Source organism: Bufo gargarizans, chromosome 2, assembly GCF_014858855.1.
Source record: "Bufo gargarizans isolate SCDJY-AF-19 chromosome 2, ASM1485885v1, whole genome shotgun sequence".
Lineage (NCBI taxonomy): Eukaryota > Metazoa > Chordata > Amphibia > Anura > Bufonidae > Bufo > Bufo gargarizans.
In genome coordinates, this window is record NC_058081.1 from 212,701,450 (window position 1) to 212,728,380 (window position 26,931).

At 39.3% G+C, this 26,931-nt stretch overlaps 1 protein-coding gene across 1 annotated transcript; it reads right to left on the minus strand.

The window, feature by feature from the left end:
* On the minus strand, positions 1-26,673 carry UCN3 (urocortin 3). The gene is made up of 2 exons (XM_044276732.1): positions 26,598-26,673; positions 1-783 (listed from the first exon to the last, which is right to left on the minus strand). Exons 1-2 carry the CDS (start codon positions 26,601-26,603, stop codon positions 307-309), a joined length of 483 nt encoding a protein of 160 aa, XP_044132667.1. The 5' UTR covers positions 26,604-26,673; the 3' UTR covers positions 1-306.
* Positions 26,674-26,931: the final 258 nt, after the last annotated feature.

A 26,931-nucleotide genomic window follows, 5' to 3' on the forward strand; every position in this document is an offset into this window, starting at 1 on the left:
GGACATCAATAAAGCCATAATACAGAAATTTCAGAGAGTTGGGAAGAGATAAAGATAGAGAAAATGTAACAAAATAGAACAAAATAATTTTATAAACGAATTATAAAAGAGGGCAAGGAGGGTGACATATCACCCCTTGGGCATAGACATGTAGGAAGTAAATGCAGCTTTGAAGGACTCATAATATAGCAGTGTACTGTACAAAGTTCCAAGGTTCGGCCGTGTGTGGGACAGGAGATTTCTTGACACAAGTCCTGTGCTAATTTATCTATCTCTCTTTGTGAGCCATGCACAGCCTAGCCAGCCTTACTTTCGCCTACCAATCTGGGCCATCAGTTGGGCATTTGCTGCAGCCTTTGCTCTCATGTTTTTAGCCTTTGCAATGTCGAACAGGATGTTCATTAGATTAGTAGGTACATCCAATGAAAGAGTGAATTTGGTCCGGCGGTCACTTTTTGCCTTGTTTTGATACACCTTGCCCTTCACCTGGGCCTGTGACAGATATCTATACCGCGCAGCTGGGAATGTCCTTTTCTCTTTCTCATCCTCTTCTTCCTCCTCTTCTTGAGACAATAGATTATCACTTGGTCCAAAGTCATAGCCCCTCTTGCTAAGAACCGTATTGTCTTCTAAACTTCTCCTTTTGGCTTCCTCAAGGACTTCTTTAAGACAGCTGAAAATCGACTCTGTTTTGTAAAAGTTATAGTGGAGACTTGACTGGGCCATGCACAGTATGAGCAGTAGCAGGAGTAGCCTAGTGTGTGGCATACTTCCACCATCCACCTATGGAAATGAAAATACTTATTTTTAATTCAGCAGGAATGTATTCATATGCATAATATATAATTTGCTTTTTTTCTTCTCTGCTGCAATGTCGATGGCGAGCAGGTGTAATTATAACTCTGCTGTCCCACTCACTTCAATGGGATGGCTCCATCCTATTCAGGTAAATGAGACGTACGAGTGATGTGTTCTCTTCAAACAGCTGATCGGCAGGGGTGCTGGCAGTCTGACCCCCACTGATCTAATAGGTCACCAATGTAAAATAGCGGACAACCCCTTTAAAGAGAACCTGTCAGCTCCACTGACATGTCTGTTATACTAATGCTTGTATTCTTCATAAAATAACAATTCGGGAGAATTTTTTCTGGAACTCAGTGTTGTGCTGTTTCTCTTTTTTTCCTATAAGAAACTTATAAATTGTCAGACTGTGTAGGGACACACCTAATGGTAACATCCAGTTGTCACATTACTTATAAATTTCTAGATAGAATAGCAGAGGAATAACGTTGAGTTAATGGGAAAAGATGCAGTGTTATTTCATGAGGAATGCACACATTAACAGTACAAAGCCTGGAGAGCTGACAAGTTCTCTTTAAGGCTGCAGAAAAATATTGAAAATATTCTATATCAGTTATATTTAGCCATTTCTAATTTGGGAAATTACCTAGCACTCTGAAAAGAGTTCAGACAATCAAATCGTTAACAGATGTCGCTGTCTATAAATTAACAAGTGCTTCACTCGTAACAGGAAATGTAAATGAACATTTATGAGAATATATCATTTGGAGGGCACTCGGTTATCTGGTGTTGCATAGAGTAGTCAGTTGCGTATTTACAAAAATATAGAAATATTTTTATTACCAAGAAAACATAAAAATGGATACAAAAACAAGAAAAAATAAAAAATTTGGATAAAAGGAAAATAAAACTAAAAAGCCTTTTAAAAGGAAAAGTACTGTAGATCCCCATATATCATAGTGAGCTGTGCATCAGCCTTATACAGTGGTGATTCGCAGCCTCACAGTCAGTATTACTGTGAGGGTGTAAATCTACATATATTCAATAAAACCTTAATAATGGGCAAGAGGATATAAAGAAGACAGTCCTGATAATGACATATAAATGCCGTTAGTAGACAGAGAATCGACCACTCTATTTGATTTTCCTCCAGCTTCAATATGGAAACAATAATATAGTCACAGAAATATATGTAGATATCAGTTGTCCGCAATTTTCAGACCCCAACTAAAGTACTGTTGTATTTGCAAATGCTGTATCAATATAATCCTTCTTTTGTTATTTGTTCAGCTGGTATGTAGATGACAAATATCCAGTCTAGCATTTATAGTACCATGTCCTGAATTTGCGGTCCCACTGATAGAAATGTTGATACTAAGGCCTCATGCACACGACAGTTGTTTTTCTCGGCCTCCGTTCCGGTTTTTTTTGCGAATAGGATGTGGACCCCAAAAAATGCTGATAGTTCATCCGTTTGTGTTCCGCGTCTGTTGTCCGTGTTTCCCTTCAGCAAAACAAATAGTGCATGTCCTACTTTTTTCACATTTGCGGACAAGGATAGGTATTTATTACAAGTGATCTGTGGAAAAAAATGGATCCTGCAAAAAACAACTGTTGTGTGCATGAGGCCTTAGAGGTAGTTCATATGTCTTCTATAATAATGACATAGTATCAGTTGTATATAGTTTGTACAAATTTGTAGCAGCTATTGTTAATACTGCATAAATTGCTTTATAATGTTATAAACATGCTGTCTACATTACCACTCTTTGTGTCAGCTAGCCCTCTCTGCGTCTGGGTTTGAATCACCGCTGAGATGTGCTGGCTTGGCTTGTACAGCGTCCCACGTGGCGTCCCACGTGTTCGAGAAGTTGTTGCTTGATTCGGCCACAAGGTAATGGTATGTACATGGCTTGACTTAAACCCCCTGTGCACAAAGTGTTAGCGCAAACTCAGTCGGTCCCTTTTATTGTGCTGTAGCAATCCCTTTTATTGGAGCAAATGTTGAATTGCGATATTGGAAGAAGCCACAATTGATATATGGTGTTCATCAATCCACTGATTCAAAGGCACCAGACGCGTTTCGGAGTCACAAACTCCTTCTTCAGTGGTGAGCAGTGGCCATTTGCTTGCTGCGATTTAAAGGGTGATTTCTTAATTGGAGATGTGTTAATGTGTGTAATTCCCTTCCACCTAAAAACATGGACTGGATTATGTCTATCGATGGGTCTCATGCTGATCCACCCAGCTTTTAACCACAGATCTACGGTTTCCTATACATATACAGTACAGACCAAAAGTTTGGACACACCTTCTCCTTCAAAGAGTTTTCTTTATTTTCATGACTATGAAAATTGTAGATGCACACTGAAGGCATCAAAACTATGAATTAACACATGTGGAATTATATACATAACAAAAAAGTGTGAAGCAACTGAAAATATGTCATATTCTAGGTTCTTCAAAGTAGCCACCTTTTGCTTTGATTACTGCTTTGCACACTCTTGGCATTCTCTTGATAAGCTTCAAGAGGTAATCATCTGAAATGGTTTTCACTTCACAGGTGTGCCCTGTCAGGTTTAATAAGTGGGATTTCTTGCCTTATAAATGGGGTTGGGACCATCATTTGCTTTGTGGAGACGTCAGGTGGATACACAGCTGATAGTCCTACTGAATAGACTGTTAGAATTTGTATTATGGCAAGAAAAAAGCAGCTAAGTAAAGAAAAACGAGTGGCCATCATTACCTAAAGAAATGAAGATCAGTCAGTCTGAAAAATTGGGAAAACTTTGAAAGTGTCCCCAAGTGCAGTCACAAAAACCATTAAGTGCTACAAAGAAACTGGCTCACATGGCTACGGACCGCCCCAGGAAAGGAAGACCAAGAGTCACCTCTGCTGCGGAGGATAAGTTCATCCGAGTCACCAGCCTCAGAAATCGCAGGTTAACAGCAGATCAGATTAGAGACCAGGGCAATGCCACACAGAGTTCTAGCAGCAGACACATCTCTAGAACAACTGTTCAGAGGAGACTGTGTGAATCAGGCCTTCATGGTAGAATATCTGCTAGGAAACCACTTCTAAGGACAGGCAACAAGCAGAAGAGACTTGTTTGGGCTAAAGAACACAAGGAATGGACATTAGACCAGTGGAAATATCTGTGCTTTGGTCTGATGAGTACAAATTTGAGATCTTTGGTTCCAACCACCGTGTCTTTGTGCGACGCAGAAAAGGTGAACGGATGGACTCTACACACTTGGTTCCCACCGTGAAGCATGGAGGAGGAGGTGTGATGGTGTGGGGGGGGGGGGGGATGCTTTGCTGGTGACACTGTTGGGGATTTATTCAAAATTTAAGGCATACTGAACCAGCATGGCTACCACAGCATCTCGCAGCAGCATGCTATTCCACCCGGTTTTCATTTAGTTGGACCATCATTTATTTTTCAACAGGACAATGACCCCAAACACACCTCCAGGCTGTGTAAGGGCTATTTGACCATGAAGGAGAGTGATGGGGTGCTGCGCCAGATGACCTGGCCTCCACAGTCACATGACCTGAACCCAATCGAGATGGTTTGGGGTGAGCTGGACCGCAGAGTGAAGGCCAAAGGGCCAACAAGTGCTAAGCATCTCTGGGAACTCCTTCGAGACTGTTGGAAGACCATTTCAGGTGACTACCTCTTGAAGCTCATCAAGAGAATGCCAAGAGTGTGCAAAGCAGTAATCAAAGCAAAAGGTGGCTACTTTGAAGATCCTAGAATATGACATATTTTTAGTTGCTTCACACTTTTTTGTTATGTATATAATTCCACATGTTTTAATTCATAGTTTTGATGCCTTCAGTGTGAATCTACAATTTCAGTCATGAAAATAAAGAAAACTCTTTGAATGAGAAGGTGTGTCCAAACTTTTGGTCTGTACTGTATATATATATATATATATATATATATGTATATATATATATATATATATATATATAAAACATAAATGAACTACCCCATAACGACATTTGGGGAAATCTCTAGTAAAAATAACATAGAAATAAGAGCATGCGTGCGTGAGCATGATGCGTTTTTGATGCGTTTTCCTGTATTCTGTCCAAACTGAAGCTAATTTGATACATCTAATTAGTTTGCACCAATTAAGTGCATATATATTGTGCTAAGGTGAACAGAAAAGCGTATGGTAGAGTCCTGGAAGGGTAGTATATCCCACACAGCTTCCTCAACTGGGTGAGGTAAATAAAATCCAGAAGGTTAAAATGGTCTCAGCAATGTGAAGGTTGCTGAGACAGTTTTCTTAAGTTTATGGGCTGGATTTTATTGGACTGGGAGAAGGTAGGATTGGTAGAGGGACCTCCCCAGTCCACCCCATTCCGGGACAGGTTTTCCCCTAGCCTGAGGGATCCCAGCTGAAGCCAGCTGGGATCATCAAGGGGAAATAAAGCACAGTCCAGGCTGTCAGTTTAGCAGAGTGAGGCCTGGAGAAATTCTGGGAAGCTGGCTGCCCTGCTGGCTAGAGAAGCCAAGTTCTCTGTGTGAACTGTGTTCAATAGGAGAGTTAGGAACTTCACTGTATTAGCCAGAGCCCATATGGGCAGGTGTTTATTTTGGTTTATGTTTTGTGGTGCTGGACCTTCAGATTACCCAGTGAATTATAACTGAGGTGCCTGTATTGCTGGAGTGTGATAAATAAAGCAACATTTGGACTTTAACCTGTGGTCTGCAAGAGAATCTGTCATCGCCGCCTAACCTGAGAGTGTAACCCCTTACAATATATAACCCATAAAATAGTTCTGAACATGCATATATCACATGATAGCATACAGCCAGGTCCATAAATATTGGGACATCGCACAATTCTAAAAATTTTGGCTCTATACACCACCACAATGGATTTGAAATAAAACAAACAACATGTGCTTTAACTGCAGACTGTCAGCTTTAATTTGAGCTATTTACATCCAAATCAGGTGAACGGTGTAGGAATTACAACAGTTAGCATATGTGCCTCCCACTTGTTGAGGGACCAAAAGTAATGGGACAGAATAATAATCATAAATCAAACTTTCACTTTTTAATACATGGTTGCAAATCCTTTGCAGTCAATTACAGCCTGAAGTCTGGAACGCATAGACATCACCAGACGCTGGGTTTCATACCTGGTGATGCTCTGCCAGGCCTCTACTGCAACTGTCTTCAGTTCCTGTTTGTTCTTGGCTCATTTTCCCTTGAGTTTTGTCTTCAGCAAGTGAAATGCAAGCTCAATCGGATTCAGGTCAGGTGATTGACTTGGCCATGGCATAACATTCCACTTCTTTCCCTTAAAAGACTGTTTAGTTGCTTTTGCAGTATGCTTTGGGTCATTGTCCATCTGCACTGTGAAGCGCCGTCCAATGAGTTTTGAAGCATTTGGCTGAATATGCGCAGATAATATTGCCCAAACGCTTCAGAATTCATCCTGCTGCTTTTGTCAGCAGTCACATCATCAATAAATACAAGAGAACCAGTTCCATTGGCAGCCATACATGCCCACGCCATGACACTACCACCACCATGCTTCACTGATGAGGTGGTATGCTTAGGATCATGAGCAGTTCCTTTCCTTCTCTATAGTCTTCTCTTCCCATCACTCTGGTACAAGTTGATCTTGGTCTCATCTGTCCATAGGATGTTGTTCCAGAACTGTGAAGGCTTTTTTAGATGTCGTTTGGCAAATTCTAATCTGGCCTTCCTGTTTTTGAAGCTCACCAATGGTTTACATCTTGTGGTGAACCATCTGCATTCACTCTGGTGAAGTCTTCTCTTGATTGTCAACTTTGACACACATACAACTACCTTCTGGAGAGTGTTCTTGATCTGGCCAACTGTTGTGAAGGGTGTTTTCTTCACCAGGGAAATAATTCTTTGGTCATCCACCACAGTTGTTTTCCGTGGTCTTCCGGGTCTTTTGCTATTGCTTTTAAAAAATGTTCCAAACAGTTGTTTTGGCCATGCCTAATGTTTTTGCTATCTCTCTGATTGGTTTGTTTTGTTTTTTCAGCCTAATGATGGCTTGCTTCACTGATAGTGACAGCTGTTTGGATCTCATCTTGAGAGTTGACAGCAACAGATTCCAAATGCAAATAGCACACTTGAAATGAACTCTGGACCTTTTAGCTGCTCATTGTAATTGGGATAATGAGGGGATAACACACACATGGCCATGGAACAGCTTAGAAGTGGGAGGCACATAAACAAACTGTTGTAATTCTTACATTGTTCACCTGATTTGAATTTGAATACCCTCAAATTAAAGCTGACAGTCTGCATTTAAAGCACATCTTGTTTGTTTCATTTCAAATCTATTGTGGTGACGTATAGAGCCAAAAATGTTAGGATTGTGTTGATGTCCCAATATTTATGGACCTGACTGTATGTGCCTGTTGAGAATTTTCTATTGTCTACCTAATACTATATATTTCATAATATGCATTATTATATTTTTTTTTATCATTTGTATTTTCACATTTGTTTGTATCTTTTTTATGGTTTTCTTTTCTGTTTTTCCTTTTTTATCTTTCTACCCTTTTCTTTTTCACTTCCTTTCTTTTTTGCTTTGTATTGTGGTCTATGTTAATTTTATTTTTCAGGTGTTGGGATCCTAATTGAGACAGTAGGAGGTTTCCGGGATGGGGGACTACCCAGGAGAGGAGATCAAAGTGCTGGTAAAACAGACGGACTTCGAGGTCCTGTCCCAGATTAGCACGCACCCCAGATCACAGGAAACCAAACAGCTCTATTTCAGCATTCAAGCCTGCAGGTATAATAGTATCAAATAAAAAAAATATTTTTGACTCCATTCTAGACATGTTTGCTATGTGGTTGCCACCTCTCCACTTTTTATTTTTTCAAAAGCTGCAAAAATGAGTTTAGTGGGATCTTTATTGTGGTAGGCCCTAAAATGTTTGGAGACAGAATGTTGTTCAAAGCCATTTTTGATATTTGTGATATGTTCTGCTATCCTTTTCTTTAGTGTTCATTTGGTTCTGCCTATATACAGGTCCTTCTAAAAAAAATAACATATTGTGATAAAGTTCATTATTTTCTGTAATGTACTGATAAACATTAGACTTTCATATATTTTAGATTCATTACACACCAACTGAAGTAGTTCAAGCCTTTTATTGTTTTAATATTGATGATTTTGGCATACAGCTCATGAAAACCCAAATTTCCTATCTAAAAAAATTAGCATATTTCATCCGACCAATAAAAGAAAAGTGTTTTTAATACAAAAAAAGTCAACCTTCAAATAATTATGTTTAGTTATGCACTCAATACTTGGTTGGGAATCCTTTTGCAGAAATGACTGCTTCAATGCGGCGTGGCATGGAGGCAATCAGCCTGTGGCACTGCTGAGGTGTTATGAAGGCCCAGGATGCTTCAATAGCGGCCTTAAGCTCATCCAGAGTGTTGGGTCTTGCGTCTCTCAACTTTCTCTTCCCAATATCCCACAGATTCTCTATGGGGTTCAGGTCAGGAGAGTTGGCAGGCCAATTGAGCACAGTAATACCATAGTCAGTAAACCATTTACCAGTGGTTTTGGCACTGTGAGCAGGTGCCAGGTCGTGCTGAAAAATGAAATCTTCATCTCCATAAAGCTTTTCAGCAGATGGAAGCATGAAGTGCTCCAAAATCTCCTGATAGCTAGCTGCATTGACCCTGCCCTTGATAAAACACAGTGGACCAACACCAGCAGCTGACATGGCACCCCAGACCATCACTGACTGTGGGTACTTGACACTGGACTTCAGGCATTTTGGCATTTCCCTCTCCCCAGTCTTCCTCCAGACTCTGGCACCTTGATTTCCGAATGACATGCAAATCCGAAAAAAGTACTTTGGACCACTGAGCAACAGTCCAGTGCTGCTTCTCTGTAGCCCAGGTCAGGCGCTTCTGCCGCTGTTTCTAGTTCAAAAGTGGCTTGACCTGGGGAATGCGACACCTGTAGCCCATTTCCTGCACACGCCTGTAGGCTCTGTCCACTGCTTCCGCACGTCCCCCAAGGTCTGGAATCGGTCCTTCTCCACAATCTTCCTCAGGGTCCGGTCACCTCTTCTCGTTGTGCAGCATTTTCTGCCACACTTTTTCCTTCCCACAGACTTCCCACTGAGGTGCCTTGATACAGCACTCTGGGAACAGCCTATTCGTTCAGAAATTTCTTTCTGTGTCTTACCCTCTTGCTTGAGGGTGTCAATGATGGCCTTCTGGACAGCAGTCAGGTCGGCAGTCTTACCCATGATTGCGGTTTTGAGTAATGAACCAGGCTGGGAGTTTTTAAAAGCCTCAGGAATCTTTTGCAGGTGTTTAGAGTTAATTAGTTGATTCAGATGATTACGTTAATAGCTCGTTTAGAGAACCTTTTCATGATATGCAAATTTTTTTTGATAGGAATTTTGGGTTTTCATGAGCTGTATGCCAAAATCATCAATATTAAAACAATAAAAGGCTTGAACTACTTCAGTTGGTGTGTAATGAATCTAAAATATATGAAAGTCTAATGTTTATCAGTACATTACAGAAAATAATGAACTTTATCACAATATGCTAATTTTTTGAGAAGGACCTGTATATATATTATTATTTTTTTACGGTGTTTACCATATGGGATAATTTATGTAATATTTATGTAGTCCAGGTCGTTACGGACGCGGCAATACCAAATATATGGGGGATATTTTCTTTTTGCTATTTATTTCATTGAAAAGCGTATTTTCAATGGAAAAAAAGCATATTTTTTTATTTTATGGAATTTTTATTTATTTAATAAATGTGAATTTTTTTTCTATTTTTTTTTACTACTTAAAAGTCCCACAAGGGGACTATAATATACAGTATTTTGATAGATTTTTGAATGTAATGCATTATCTCTATAATGCATTACATTTCAGAAGCAATGCTATTCAAAGATTGACCAGCAGGCTGCGCCAGAGAGACACAGCCTGCTGGAGACAACTAAAGACAGGCTCGGGGCCCTGATCGGAAGCGAGGTAAGCTTACCAACACATCAGCACCCCGCGATCTTATTTTCGGGGTGCTGATGGGAGACAGAGGGAGTCTGCTCCCTCTGTCACCACTTTACATGCAGCGGGCGCCATTGCGCCCGGCATGTAAAGGGTTAAACAGCCCGGATCGGCACTTCTGCCGGTCCAGGCTGTTAGAGCAGGGCCCCGGCTCTCATGTGAGAGCCTGGTCCGCGCTCCCCGCTGCACGGGGGAGCCGTGTAGCAGTTAGACTGGGCCGCTGTAAAAACACGGTGGCCCAGCCTAAGGCCCCTTAGTGACCGACGTAAAAGCACGTATGTGTGGTCACTAAGGGGTTAAGCGGAAGGTCATTAGGACAAAATCTAATTGGTTATCCCTAAAAGGCAGATGGAATAATTGCAGAATTACCATTTTTTTCTAAAAAAAATATTGAAATATGTTCAACACATAACACTTACCATTTTGAGATTAAGGATAACCTTAGTTGTGACTCTACTGATGTAATATATCTACTACAATGCCGATGCTGAAAACAACATATAGGTAGTACCAAACAAACGCTAAAGAAAAGGATAGGGGAACATATCACAAATATCAAAAATGGCTTTGAACAACATTCTGTCTCCAAACATTTTAGGGCCTACCACAATAAAGATCCCACTCAACTCATTTTTGCAGCTTTTGAAAAATTTTAAAGACAATGGAGAGGTGGCAACCACATAGCAAACATGTCTAGAATGAAGTCAAAAATATTTTTTTTCATTTGATACTATAATACCTGCAGGCTTGGATGCTGAAATAGAGCTGTTTGGTTTCCTGTGATCTGGGATGGGTGCTAATCTATGACAGGACATCGAAGTTCATCTGTTTCACCAGCACTTTGATCTCCCCTCCTGGGTAGTCACCCCTCCCCGAAACCTCCTATTGTCTCGATTAGGATCCCCCACACTTGAAAAATAAAATTAACATAGACCACAATACAAATCAAAAAAGAAAGAAAGTGAGAAAGAAAAGGTTAGAAAGATAAAAATGAAAAGAAAAATGAAAAGAAAAATATGATATATCAATTGTGACTTCTACCAAAATCGCAATTGAACAAGCAAGGGATCGCTACAGCACAATAGAAGGGACCGACTGAGTTTGCGCTAACACTCTGTGCACAGGGGGTTCAAGTCGAGCCGTGTACAAACCATTACCTTTTGACCGAATCAAGCAACAACTTCCCGAACACGTGGGACACCACGTGGGACGCTGTACAAGCCAATCCAGCACATCTCAGCGGTGATTCGAAACCATCCGCATTCCGGACGCAGAGACGGCTAGCTGACACAAAGAGTAGTAATGTAGACAGCATGTTTATAACAATATAAAGCAATTTATGCGGTATTAACAATAGCTGCTACAATTATGTACAAACTATATACAACTGATACTATGTCATTATTATAGAAGACATATAAACTACTTCTAAATATCAACTTTTCTATCAGTGGGACTACAAATTCAGGACATAGTACTATAAATGCTAGACTGGATGTTTGTCATCTACATACCAGCTGTACAAATAAGAAAAGAAGGATTATATTTATACAGCATTTGCAAATACTAACAGTACTTCAGTTGGGGTTTGAAAATTGCGGACAACTGATATCTACATATATTTCTGTGACTATATTATTGTTTCCATATTGAAGCTGGAAAAAAAATCAAATAGAGTGATCTGTTCTCTGTCTACTAACGGCATTTATATGTCATTATCAGGACTGTCTTCTTTATATCCTCTTGCCCATTATTAAGGTTTTATTGAATATATGTAGATTTACACCCTCACAGTAATACTGACTGTGAGGCTGCGAATCACCACTGTATAAGGCTGATGCACAGCTCACTATGATATATGGGGATCTACTTTTCCTTTTAAAAGGTTTTTAAGTTTTATTTTATTTTAATGCAAATTTCTTTTTCTTATTTTTGCATCCATTTTTATGTTTTCTTGGTAATAAAAATATATCTATATTTTTTTACAAATACGCATCTGACTACTCTATGCAACACCAGATAACCGAGTGCCCTCCAACCTCTATGTTCTCATTTCTTTGTTAATTTGACAGTGGGTGTGTCGTTGAGAGTGCACCTATACCATAATTCTAGGTTGGTAGAGCCACTGTAACCTAGTTAGAATTGTCCTATAAATTAACATTTATGCATTAAATGAATTGTACAGATTTAGATCCATTGCATTAATGTAATAGCTTCCATTTTTAGAATGCTTTGATTTCCTTAGACAATGATATTATACTGTAAAGCCTATTATCAGAGGGCAATAGTGATATTTATCTGTATCTGTCCATATAAGTGAAGCCTTGTTATACCTTGTCTTTGCAGGTTTACAGTATTTTATTCAGATAGTTGCTACATGTGTAAACCAGCCTAGTAAAAGACCATACTAGCCATGCCTCAGTATCTGATCGGTGGGGTATGTCTGTTTGAGAAGGCATCGGTGCTTGCAGTAGTGTCATGGCCTTCTCTGAGCTTTCCCTAGGCCAGTGACAACATGTTCATCGGTCACATGGCCTCGGTGAATAGGGCTGAGCGCGATACCAAGCACAGCCACTATACAATGTACAGCGTGGTGCTCGGTGAGCACAGAGAAGGTTGCACCTCTTACAGCGCCAGTGCCTTCTCAAACAACTGAATGGTGTCCTTGGGTGTTGGACCCTCACTAGTCAGATACTGATGATCTATCCTGGTGTTCAAAATGAGTGCCATATATTTGAAGCACCTGTTCCACTTTTTCCAACATAAAAGTCAGATAAAGTGGGTGAGGCCAAAGGCAACTTTTTTAAATTAAAGTTTGTAATAATTTAAATTTCTTCCACTTGATAATTTTTTTTTAAACTTTGGCAGAAATCTGGGGTGTTGCACATGTTCTGCATTGCCTGGAAGTGATTGATGCATCTATACTGGGATACTAGGTGCAGGGAAGCCATGCTAAGTTTTGCTTTGGGGCCTTATGAGATCTGTGTACTCCCTTGCTTCAGCGTAAAGGAGAACAAGGAGTCTTGGAAGTGATATTTGAATTGGAAAAAACCCTGTAACTTTTTTTTTATTGTAGATTTTGAATTTATGTCTGAAGTAAGGTGATATGCATTTTAACCCCTTAGTAACATCAATTTTAGTCATTTTTCCTCCTATGTGTTCTAGTCGTCATAACTTTTTTTTTTTTCTTCAATTAAGCTGTATGAGACATTGAGCTTTGTGGGACGAGTTGTAGTTTATTTTAGGAACCTATTTGCGGTATATATAGTGTATTAAATAACTTTTATTATTGTATTTCTAGGAGGAAAGATAAAAATAGCAATTTTACCATTTTGTAGGATTTATTTTTACAGCGTTCAATTTGTGGTATAAGTAACATGATAATTATATATAATATCTTTATATATTTTTTCCTTTCCTCCAGCATGTCGTGAGCTCCCCCTCTGCTCCCCTTTCCTTCTCTAGGCTGAAGGAGAGGGATGCTTTAACGCATCATATCTTGGAAAGGGCCTGGTCTAGTTTGAAAGCTCAAAGTCTAAGTTGCCATGGCCGTACCCTTACAGATATTCAATTAGGGTCTCAGCGCTCCAAGTTAATAAAGTGAATATTGCCTAAAGCACATGTCATATGTTATAGTCACCTTTTCATTCATGAGGTGTTCATGTTTTTCAAAATAAAAACTTTAGTAAAATTAAAAAAATAAATAAATAGGACAACTCCTTTAATAATAATATAATGTTACTGCACCCTTTTTGTTATGTAAAGACATGGTGTAGAATTTCACATAAAAAAAAACATTCTCTAGTTCAAAGTGTTCCAGGCCCAGCGCTGCGTTCCAGTCTCCAGCTGTTTCCTGTTTCCAGTGGACAATGGAGGCTTAGCAGTTCCATTCCTGACACATAATCACTGAGGCCATAGGTTGTTCTCCAGCGGTGATGTGCATGTTGACAGGACATTACACTTCCAGTCGAGCAGGAGACAGGAGCTTGGCGATGGACCTGAAACACTTTGAACAGGTGTTTTTTTTATTTTTATTTTATGCCATGCCCTGCTTTATGGAAATTACTTTCTACTCTAAGACAATTCCTTTAAAGTATACTGCTTTAAAATACAGTAAAGTATGAAGTCTATTGCGGATAATAAATTGTTTCAATGAGCATGTTCCATTACAAGATTTATGTGTAAGTTAGAATTTGAAATAAAGCAGAACTGTGTAAATTCAGAATAGTCTTGCCATACGTGCCTTGGCATTGTATGTGATTGCAAGGTGACTTAGCATTTCAATTCTTAGTCTTCAGTATGATGTGGCAAAGATGCAGAGAACACTTCATTCATTCATTAAGCTCTAAACACAATACAAAACTACAGGAATTTTTATAAAGGCTAGCACACATTGTAGCTGAAAACAGAAAAATGAAAGATGAATATTTCAACTTGTGAATTATAGACTTCTGAAGCATGACTTCTTAACTTGCCCTCTCTCTTCTCAGTCCCTATAATGTCTTCCTCCAGTATCATCCATACCCCACAGGATTATCCTAACTAGTATATTGAAATTAGGAATAATCGACACCAAGGTGTCATTAGACTTGATTTGCTGAAATCATATTGGACACATACCCTAGCAAACACTCTATGAAACAACAATATTACGACTCAAGCATTTTACCAAGAGACTAGAGAATTATATTTTAAAATATTGCACGATGTGATAATCTCTCATTCAGTCCATATACCATATACCATATACCACAGCATCTAAGTCATTGTTTTCTGGGAGTGCTGTGCTCCTGGGTACTGAATGGCAACCCTGCACTGAGATTGCGAGGTCCAGTTGATTTGGCTATGCCAGATACAGCGAACTGTGCCAAAACAGCCTGCTGGATTTCATTAATACTGATGTGAATGTAGCCTTAGTCTTAAAATAGATACATATCCATCAAGTTGAAATTTCTTACAACTAACTAATCTAAATCAATACCCTAGGCCAGGAGTCTCAAACATATGGCTTGCAGGCTGCATGCAGCCCCTTAGGCCCCTTTCACACGGGCGAGTTTTCCACGCGGGTGCAATGTGTGAGGTGAACGCATTGCACCTGCACTGAATCCGGACCCATTCACTTCAATGGGGCTGTGTACATGATCAGTGAATTTCACGCATCACTTGTGCGTTGTGTGAAAATCCCAGCATGCTCTATATTGTTTTCCACGCAACGCAGGCCCCATAGAAGTGAAAGGGGCTGCGTGAAAATCGCAAGCATCCGCAAGCAAGTGCAGATGCGGTGCGATTTTCACGCATGGTTGCTAAGATGACAGTCTACTCACTGTATTATTTTCCCTTATAACAAAAGGAAAATAATAGCATTCTTTAATACAGAATGCTTAGTAGAAGGTCAATTGAGGGTTAAAAAATAAAAAAAATTAACTCACCTCCTCCTTTTGATTGCGTTGTTGCCGATCTCTTCTTACTTCTTTACTCATGAGCTGCCGGCTAAAGGACCTGTGGTGACATCACATCACATGATCCAATCACATGGTCCATCACAGTGATGATGGACCATGTGATGAGATCGGTGACGTCACCACAGGTCCTTTGACAGGACCTGAAGAAAGAACAGGAGACCGGAGGAGGAGGTGAGTTCAATTGGAGGAGATGAGTTAATTTTTATTTTATTTTTTAACCCTCAATTGACCTTGTACTAAGCATTCTGTATTAAAGAATGCTATTATTTTCCCTTATAACCATATTATAAGGGAAAATAATTACATCTACACAACACCGAACGCAAACCTGAACTTCAGTGAAGAAGTTCGGGTCTGGGTACCACATTTAGTTTTTTATCATGCGCGTGCAAAACGCATTGCACCCGCGTGATAAAAACTGAACAACGGAACGCAATCGCAGTCAAAACTGACTGCAATTGCATACCTACTCGCGCAGGTTTGCCGCAATGCACCCGGGACGCATCCGGACCTAATCCGGACACGCTCGTCTGCAAGGGGCCTTAAGGAAGCAGTTATCTTAGGTCCATGAGAGATCCCTGAATGCACAGCTTCTATTGGGTCCTGTTAACTAATGAGTGCTTCCATTGTGGGTAGTCACCACTAGCGATGCTCTGGCATTACTCACCTCTGTGCTTAAGAGCCAGAGTGAGGTGAGTATTAAATATTTTTTTTGTCTGCTCTGATGGTTTAGGGGTCATCAGCGGTGTGATTTGGGGTCTGATCTGGGGTCATTGTAAATTTGGCTTCTGATTTGTGGTCTGATATTGGGGTCTATATACATTTGGAGTCTGGTCTGGGGTCCATGTAAAATTGGCCTCTGTATAAATTTGGGGTCTGAAGTGAGGTCTGTATAACTTTGGGCTCTGATCTGGGGCCTGGGTGAATTTGGGGAAACAGATGATCCCATTGACAAAGCCTCTGGATGTCCCAAAGCGAATCCCATGTAACAACTGATGTTCTGACAATAAAAACATATTGAACTAAGTAAATGCCAGGATCATCTGTTTTCTAAAAAGACTGGGAACTCATCCCTTCCACGTGCACTGCCACAAGCCTGAGTGCCAGCCAGGTCTCATACCTGTGTAAATTTGGGGGCTGATTTGGGGTTTAATTTGGGGTCTGTATGAATTTGGGGGCTGATGTGCAGTACATTAATTTTGGGGTCTGGTTGTAGATCTGTATTAATTCGGGGTCTGTCTCGAGGTCTGTATGAATTTTAAGGTCAGTTCTGGAGGTCTGTATTAATTCTAGGTTCTGGCCTGGGAGTCTGTATTAATTTTGGGGTCTCATCTGGGGTCTGCATTAAGAAGGGGTTGTCCAACCATGTAAAATTTATTTTTGAAAACTGATTAGAGTGCTACAAAAAAGTTGTGATACCTCTCTTATCCCACTGTTCTCACCACTAGGGGAGCGCTTAGCCTCATTCCTGAGTGTTGCTGCCTGTGTGGGCTATAAGTACTGCACTTCACTGCTGTGTATACAGCTATATTATATCCTATTCTAAATTAATGTGGCCCTTCAATTTTTTTTCTATTTGTGGAAACTTTTTCTATATGCGGCACATATATCCGGCTGACTTTGAGACCCTGCCCTAGACAATAGTAGGCAGAATTTCCACATAGGGAAAATATTCCTTCTTGACCCCCCCAAAGACAACCGATATATAATTTATACACCTTATTAATTATAACTCTCAATATCATTAGTCATGAGACAAACAGCTAGAGCTTGTTTAACTGCTGTAATTGTATTTGCCATAACTACCTATTGGAATAGGACATCCTAAAAAGTGGGAACTTTCAGTGTAGAATCCTGGGGGGAACTTATTAAGGGCTCATGTACACGACCGTATGTATTTTGTGGTCTGCAAACCATGGGTCCGCCAAAAAAGTGTGACATCTGTGTTAAATCAGTTTTTTGGCTGATCCATTGTAACAATGACTGTCCTTGTCCGCAAAACGGACAAGAATAGGACATGTTCTATTTTTTTGCAGAACGGTCTTGCGGACAAGGAGTCATTTAGTTTTTTTTGCAGCTCCGTTGAAATTAATAGTTCCGCATGCGGACTGAAAAAAAGAAAAACCAGACAGACATGGACAAAAATAAGTTCGTGTGCATGAGCCCTAAGACTGATGTTTCCTACACTAGTCTTAGTAGTATGCTGGAGTAAGTTGTGGCAAATTTATGAAGAGGTGCAGGTCTCCTTATAAATTTGGTCCATCTTTGGACTGTCCGTGCACCAGAATTTCAAATCTATGCCTATAATTTATGGCAGCTTTCTGGCATAAAATAACTCCATGGGATGCACTAGCTGCACCCATTATTCTAAGCTCCACTGAATTAAAAAGTGGTGTCGACAATGGGAAAAAAGTGCGCACAAAAAGTGGCTTGTGCAAAAATTGGAACTGCCCCCCTCATCATTCTAGCAAGCCTTTTGCTGATGATTGAACCACTTTTCTTCCACATTTAAATAATGGCCCCTGGACACATTATGATGGAGTAAGCTTTCAAATTGGATTACAAGCTATTATAAGGGAGGTTGTTGTGTGCCAGTTCACATGCTTTATGTTTTTAATATAAAATTCTACCTTCAGACATGAATGTAAACGCCTCTCAGGCATATCCCCTACAAATCCCTGCAATGCCTCCTTTAATGACAAATTTAAAATGCACCATAATTAGACTCCAATGAAACAGGTATGCCCTATTGATAAATCCAATCCAGTATGGCACCTGAGTTGATTTACTGTGTAGATATATGTGAGCAGATCATGGTCAGGTTGCCTCTAAATATCACAGTCACATTTAACATAACGTCCGTTATTGTACAGAGTTCATATTCCTCAATCTCTCACTGTGTTGGTATCATCCTATTCACTATTTGACGGGAAGTCACATTGTATTTAATACAACATACAACTAAATATGTGCATTAATACGTGTCATAAAGAAATTCTACTATCAAATAACATCCATAGGCTTAGACTAAGTTTGCAGTTGTCAAAGGGAAATCAGCATATACTGTATGTTTTTTTACTATGTGGTGTCCATAGACAGGTCATCAATATCTCATTGTGGTGGGGGTTGGGGGGTTCCGATTCCCTGCTGATCAGCTGTTTGAAGAGGCCACACAGGCAAGTGCTGCAACGTCCTCACAGCATACTAGCACAGAGCGTGTATTATATAACAACTTTGCTTGGGATTAAGCAGCACATAAGACATATGATTGTTTAACGAGGCATCAGATCCCAACTCATGAGATATTGATGACCTATACCGATTGAGCAAATGCTCAAATTATTGCATTGTACTCATTTTCAGTTAATTTTTTTTTTCAATTGATCTTTATTAAAAATATGAAGCCTTTTTTCTGTACATAGTTGAGATGCTCTAGAAGCACCCTCTGGATTTTCTCTCCTTTCCGTCAGTTGGGGAGATGACAGACTCCTTATCTCTGCTTTCTGGCATTATAAACACTCATTATAGCTCAGTTATTATGTTATTATGTTACTATTGTGGCTTAAATAAGTGTTTATGACCTCTTAGTAGTTTAGAGATAAGGTTTATTAGATGACCACCACAGAGTGAAAGTATAATTCACACAGCTAGAAAAACCTTTGTGACACAATGGCTAAATATTTTTAATTTGTGACAGAATGGCTAAATATTTGTAATAAAGGCCAATTGAAAAAAATATTTTTTGCCAAAAATGAGCAAAATGCAATCATAAACAAAAATTAAGGCATAAAAGGTGTGCCTTAAACCCTAACAAACCTTCTAGTATGTTCAGGGTTCTCAAACAAGCCATATATTTATCACCTTGCTAACAACTAAATACCATTATGTACTAATGAGCAGTTCCATGATTTTCACCTTTTTCACCTCACCTTTCTTCATTAGTGTGTAATTCCTTTAGATAGAATCATACTAATATATAAATAGCAAGCCATGTTATCAAAGACTCACATCTTCTCTGCTGCAGCAGTCACATGGTGTAACTACTTCAACCAATCAGCGGCAGGCAGAAGCAGACAAAAATACTGCTAAGGGCTCATGCACATGACTATTTTGCAGTGCGCAAATTACAGATCTGCAATACATGGATACTGTCTGTGTTTATTCTGCATTTTGTGGAACGGAATGGCCGGTCCTATCCTTTTCCGTAATGTGGTCTTTTGAGACCCCAATGAAATTAAAATGTCCGCATCCGGCCTGACAATAATGCGGATCGGATGTGGACCAAAAAAATGTTGTGTGTATGAGCCCTATCTGTAACTGCCGTGTCACAGATTCTCAGTCTGCCTCTCATCTCCCTAATAAATGTGCTGTTTTACATGTGAAAATTGTTTAGTGGAGCGGATTTATCAAAGCTGTCTAAGCTAAAAAAAGCTGTTTACTTCCCATAGCAACCAACACAGCACAGTTCTATTTTACCAGAGCGGTTAAGTCTACTTTCACACTGGGGTTTTGGCTTTCTGTTTGTGAGATCAGTTTCAATGGATCAATGGATTCAGTCTCCATTCCGCTTTGGTGTCCAGCTGACGAGACTGAGCCAGACGTTCTGACACACAATGTAAGTCAATGGGGATGGATCCGTTTTCTCTGACTCAATCAGGCACAATAGAAAACGGTCCGTCCTCCGTTGACTTTTAATGGTGTTCAAGCCGGAACAGTCTTGGCTATGTTAAAGATAATACAAATGGATCCGTTCAGAATGGATGCATGCAGTTGTATTATCTGAACGGACCCATCCATGATGGATCTGCACAAAACACGAGTGTGAAAGTAGCCTTAGAAATGAAAGCCAAACTCTGATAAGTTGCTATGTTTTTTTAGACAGAAGTCCACTACGCAGTACTCCTCTTCCTCATCTAATCCTCCACTGCAGGAAGAGACATATTGAATAGTGTAGTCTGCCAGCATGGATGTGACGCGGGTTACTTTTCTCCAGTAAAAGGGTATTGAGTAGTGGATGCTTCCAGTAGATGTGAAGAGAAGGTTGCCTATCTCAGGGTCAGTGTGTGGATACAGTCAGTATAATAGAAATGTGGGGAGAAAAAAAATATAAAACCATAAAAAAATATATAAAAACTATGAAGCTACAGTTGAAAGTCCAACTTCTCGTGTCTTGGGATGTATATCATCCGGCAAATGCTTTCTAATACATGTTGCCTTTTATTGTTTCATGTGAAATAAAAAAAGAAATGACCAACATGAGTTTTCCAGAGCCCATTGTATTCTTTGCACAATGGGCATAGAGGGGGCAGATTAGTGACAAACAGGGGACAATTATGAAATACAGGAGACAGAATGGGAGCATACCCAGGGGACAATGATGGCATACTCAGGTGTGGTGATTTTTTTTTTAGTTTTCTGAAGCCCCTTGTTTTTTTTTCTCACAATAGACTTTATTGCTTGTTGTATATATTTATCACATTACGAAGTGTGATACGAAAACAGACTGGATTGTAAATTGTGCAGAATTAAAAAAAAATGCCATAAAGACAGACAGAAAATTCTCTAATAACATTGCTGATTATTTATACTATATGTAGTCTAAAAGAAGTGCTTGTGAGACAGTGTTTTTCTTTTTCTTTTACAGAATGACTTCTTGTGACTGACTTCTTGCCTTTTTCCAACATAGTCGCACATGTCAGCACAAATGTCATGGTTTTCAATTTAGAAAACTAGCATAGCTATTGTAACATTGTGTATGGGAAAGTACAGTACTGGAGGGGGTGTATATATGTAGGTTGTGCTTGGACTAGATTTCTTTAGAATGGTGGATAGGTTGGTAGGGAGACCTGCCATTCCACCTCACTCCAGTACTACATTTTTTTCCCCTCAAGTAATCCGAGGTGTAGATACTGGGTTCATTACTGGGAAACTGAATATGAGAACAAAATGCTCATCCTGTGCCAGAGAGCATGGGAACCTAGATGCCCTGCTGTCTAGTTGAACCTGATCTCCTGTTATACAGTGCTGGTGCTGAGCATAGGTGAGGAAAACCTTGTTTAGTTAGCGGCCAGTGGGGCAAGGTCTTTATTTTGCTATTTTTGTGTTCATTTTGATGTGGATCCATACAAGTGACAGTTTAACTTGTGTTGGAGGAAAAATAAGTTATTTTGGACTTTTTAACATATTATCTTCAGTCTGTCATTGCTGACCTAAACACATGTACAGACCACTACTCTATATTAATAAGTCTGCCACATTGGATCTACAGTATGGCTCTCTAAAGTTCTACTGGCAGAGTCATGAAGAAACCCACAAATCTCTGCTTCTTGCAAGCCCTATTACACTGCTGGTGAGCAGAGGGAGTGATATGAGACCAAATAAAATGACCTTGCCATGTTGAACGTGCTATGTTATCATTGGCCAACATATCATAAAACAGGAGGAGCTGAGCAGATGAATGGTTTTCTATTTTATTCCATTTGTATTTTATTCATTGAAACCCCTAACTCTAGATAAGAAATTCTGTTGCTGGTGTCATCCAGTGAATCACTGAGTAGGACCTAGATAGCAGGATTTTACATGAATAAAATACTGAGGGGGACATTTACTAATATATTTACGCCACTTTCCTGGTGGAAATAGGTCACCAATGTTTGCACGCCATTTGTGCAGTAAATTTTTTGACTTTTTGCCACTTTTCCAAATTGGTGATAGTAGGAGGCGTGGGCAGATAAGCAGGCGGGTCAGTTGGCCTGACTCACTTACCATTTTCCACACTTTTTTTGGTGTGGAAAATGACATAAATCGATGCCAGCAAGAGGTCTGGTGTAGAGTTAAGCCTGTCACACAGCCTACTGGACAAAGTGTCTAACTTATGTAGAGGCCTGCAGCTCTTCAACATGGAAAACGGCAGTCTTAATGAATGTCCCCCTGAATCTTGACCCCCAAAACTATATATCAGTTTGATTAGCTTCTCCAACATGCTGCTAGCAGATCAGACCCCATGTTCAACATGGCAGGGTTCCTCTTTTTTTTGTTTGTTTTTTGTTAAGGGAACCTGTCACCTGTACTAAGCTGTCCTTACTGAGGGCATGGTGTAGTGACAGACCTGTTGAATTCGGCAGTCGGTCACTTCTGAGCTGGCAGTGAGTTCTGCTATGCTGAACCCCTACGAGGGAGATGAGTCCAATGAGGCTCGCTGCTCCCACCCTGTCCCGCCTCTGGACTATGACTGACAGGGTTCTTTCTGTTCTGCATAGGAAGGAAACCTGTCTGTCATAGTCTGGAGGAGGGGGGGGGGGCAGCATAGTATAGGTGACAGGTTCACTTTAAGTACAATTAGCAGACTATAGACTTGTAAAGTGTAAATGTGTAACTACTATAGTAATCAGCAATTAGGCTTTAATGATACATGTCAGATAAATAGTGACTCTGTTTATGCAGTTACGGCACATTTCCACTCAGTAATTATAATGTTTTCTAAGAAAAACTTCTCTATATAGAAAACTAGACTTTAAAGACAACATGCCAGCCCCCTAAAGATGGTTGAGCGTCTCAGCTCTGCGTTATGTTCCTAACTATGGATAATCTAATTGCGAAATTCATCTCACCCAACTTTCGGGCAAGCTTTCTAAATCCTTTTCTAAATCACACTTTGATGGCAGTTTTTCTTGAATTCAACACTTTTCTTTGAAAAGACCGAAAACATTTCATGCATTGCTGTGATAATGATGCCATTCCCTCGGCAGACATGAAAGGGTTCACTGAAAGTGATGAAAACTGTAAGCAGCTATCTATTCTTATAATTTACAGAGATATTTGTCTAGGCTCTCTATAGTTGTTAATGGATATTTCAGTAGTAATTGAGGATGGGCAGAGACGATGCAATGAATCTGACACTAAGAGGGAGAATGCCTTCTAATAGCCAGGACTGCACATTACTACTACTAATACTACACACTTTAGTATGAAATGTTACTACATCTATCTATCTATCTATCTATCAATCATATATCTATCTATATCATATCTATCTATCAATCATATATCTATCTATCTATTGCCTATCTAATGCAAATTCAAATCAGCTATATTGGCAGAACTAAATACATATTACCATTACCAAAGCAAGTAGGAAAATTGGGTATAGATGGTATATCTATCTATTATCTATCTATCTATCTATCTATCTATCTTAGCTATCTCACATTTATCATCAAATCAAATCAAATAATCTTTATTGGCAGGATTAAATACATTTTAGCATTGCCAAAGCAAGTGGGAAATAATTGGGTAGGGTTCGGGAATGGGGTCACGTCCAGGGTGGGAGTATTGGGTAAGTTTGGGGGATGGGGACACATCCAGGGTGGTGTGTCCATGGTATATCAGGCTCCTCTCAGTCTATGGCAGGCAGTAATATATCGTGCTGCTATAGCCGCTGTGTTCGCCTCTTCCCCCAGCAGTATCGAGAGTCTCTCTTCCTCCTCCATGGAGGTGAAGTCTGGCAGAGATCAGACAGTCTCCTGAAGTAGATATCTACCTATCTATCTAATATCTATATCATATTTATATCTATCTATCTATCTATCTATCTATCTATCTATCTATCTATCTATCTATCTCCTAACTATCTATCTATCTCCTATCTATCTATCTCATATCTATCTATCTATCTATCTATCTATCTATCTATCTATCTATCTATCTCCTATCTATCTAATGCAAATTCAAATCAGCTATATTGGCAGAACTAAATACATATTACCATTGGCAAATCAAGTAGGAAAAATGGGTATAGATGGTATATCTATATATCTATTATCTATCTATCTATCTATCTATCTATCTATCTATCTATCTGTCTATCTATCTGTCTATAACATTCATCATATCTTCACATCCCTGTTTTGATCATTCTTTTATTTGCTAGTTTCATTCATAATTACATTTTTATCTTAGGGTACTTTCACACTTGCATTTTTCTTTTCCGACATAGAGTTCCGTCACAGGGGCTCTATACCGGAAAATAACTTATCAGTTTTATCCTAATGCATTCTGAATGGAGAGAAATCCGTTCAGGATGCATCAGGATGTCTTCAGTTTAGTCTTTTTGACTTTTCAGGATGGAGATAATACCGCTGCGGTTTTATCTCAGTCCAAAATTCCGGAACACTTGCCGGAAAGCCGGATCCAGCATTAATTCACATTGAAATGTATCAGTGCCGGATCCTGCATTATAAATACCGCAATGACATCTCCGTCCTTATGGTCTGCGCATGCGCAGACCTTTAAAAATGTGAAAAAAATAGAAACTGATCCATTTGTCCGTATGACAAGCGGACAGACGGATCCATTATTGCAATGCATTTGTGAGACGGATCAGCATCCGGATCCGTCTACAAATGCTGTCCGTTTGCATGCAGATTGCCCGATCTGGCAGGCAGTTCCGGCGACAGAACTGCTTGCCGGATTACTCTGCCGCAAGTGTGAAAGTACCCTTAGATATCTGGCATTAATATCACTGCAACATGCTTTTCAACATGGGGTATATATATCTATGATATATAATGTTAAATGTAAAGTTCTAATGCTCTGACAGGACTCCATCATGTCTGGATTATTAGCATATATAATTAGACAATCTCTGAAATTGCAGATGGTTAATACAGTGGGCCCTCAAGTTACAATATTAATTGGCTCCAGGATGACCACTGTATGTTGAAACCATTGCAACTTAAGTATTTGGTTCCAAAGCCCCAAAATGTCATTCAAGATAAGAGAAAATGAAGATTTAAGAAGAATAAGCAGATAACTAAGACTGATAAAACAAGTCCTTACATATAACAGTCAGGAACAGCTGATAACTAGCAACTAATACCGTTATTTTACCAGAGAAGTGACCTTGATTGGTTGGATCTGAGTCTGAGGCTTTGTATGTTGAGTCTAGTTTCACCTTACGATGGGTCAGAAAAGACCATTGTATGTTAAAAACATTGTATCCTGAGGGATCACTGTATTGTAGTTGTAGCAGAAGAAAGTGCCAGAAACTTAAGTTGCTCTAATTTCTTGTAACTCCTTGCTTCTGCAGAGAGGATTGTGGTGTTCCTTTTAGAGTATAACTCTCCTCAGTTTTTTTAAATGTAGCTGTCTGTATTCATTACTATGTATTATCTGCAGTAATTTACACTGTACACTGTATAAAACTAATTTCTCTTTAATATAGAGATACATGGATAGATCATAGACAGAGACAATTGATATTAGATATATAGGAGATAGATAGATATGAGATACAGTAGATAGATATGAGATAGATAGATAGATAGATAGATAGATAGATATATAAATATGAGATAGATAGATAAGAGATAGATATGAGATATATAGATAGATATGAGCTAGATATCTAGATAGCTATGAGATAGATATAGATATGAGATAGATAGATATATGATAGATAGATAGATATGAGATAGATATATGATAGATAAATATATGATAGATATGAGATAGATAGATATGAGATAGATAGATAGATAGATAGATAAGAGATAGATAGGATATAGATAGATAGGAGATAGATAGATAGATAGGAGATAGATAGATAGGATATAGATAGATATGAGATAGATAGGATATAGATCGATATGAGATAGATAGATATGTGATAGATAGATAGATATAAGATAGATAGATAGGATATAGATAGATAGATAGATAGATATGAGATAGATAGATATGATATAGATAGATATGTGATAGATAGATATGAGATAGATATGAGATAGATAGATATGATATAGATATGTGATAGATATGTGATAGATAGATATGAGATAGATATGAGATAGATAGATATGATATAGATATGTGATAGATATGTGATAGATAGATATGTGATAGATAGATAGGCTATAGATAGATATGAGATAGATAGAATATAACTGTGTAGTTAACTTTTGTCAAATGACTTAAGTATAACTTGCCTCTTTTTTTGTCCTCTGCACACTTTCTTAACTTGTTCATGCCCATTAAAAATCCTAAGCAAATACCTAAGGAGGTAGCTCCAGTCTTAGAGATGCTTGGCACTTTATCACCCCCTGCATCACTATGAGGTTATTAAAAACATGATCCCACTTTTAATGGAGGGAACAAGTCATGTGAAAAACCACAACAGGTCTCTGAGAGAGGAATGCAGTCTCTGGAGAGTAGCACGATCCCCCCATCCCTAGATAGGACTTATAGTTAAGTGTCAGTAACTGTGTACTTACCTGCATGTGGCAGTGCCGATGAGTGACGCTCCCTTCTCTCTGACTCTCAGGATAAAGAAATCATCAGGAAGCTTGCCTCTGACTTGAAAGTCTGCTCCCCCTCTCTCACATTCCCCCTCCTCACTCTTATGGAAGGGGCTCTGATATCTTCTCTATGGAAACGCTCCCCTCTTCCGTGTAGAAAGCAATAGAGTGATCACAGTGTCTCCTCAGAATTTGTAGACAAAGACAAGTTGTTAGAGTGGAAGATGTGATAGCCTCAGACATCCATTCAGGTACAGTAGCTGTAGCATGTGCCACAGAGGACATAGCACATGGGACATCTGTAGGAAGA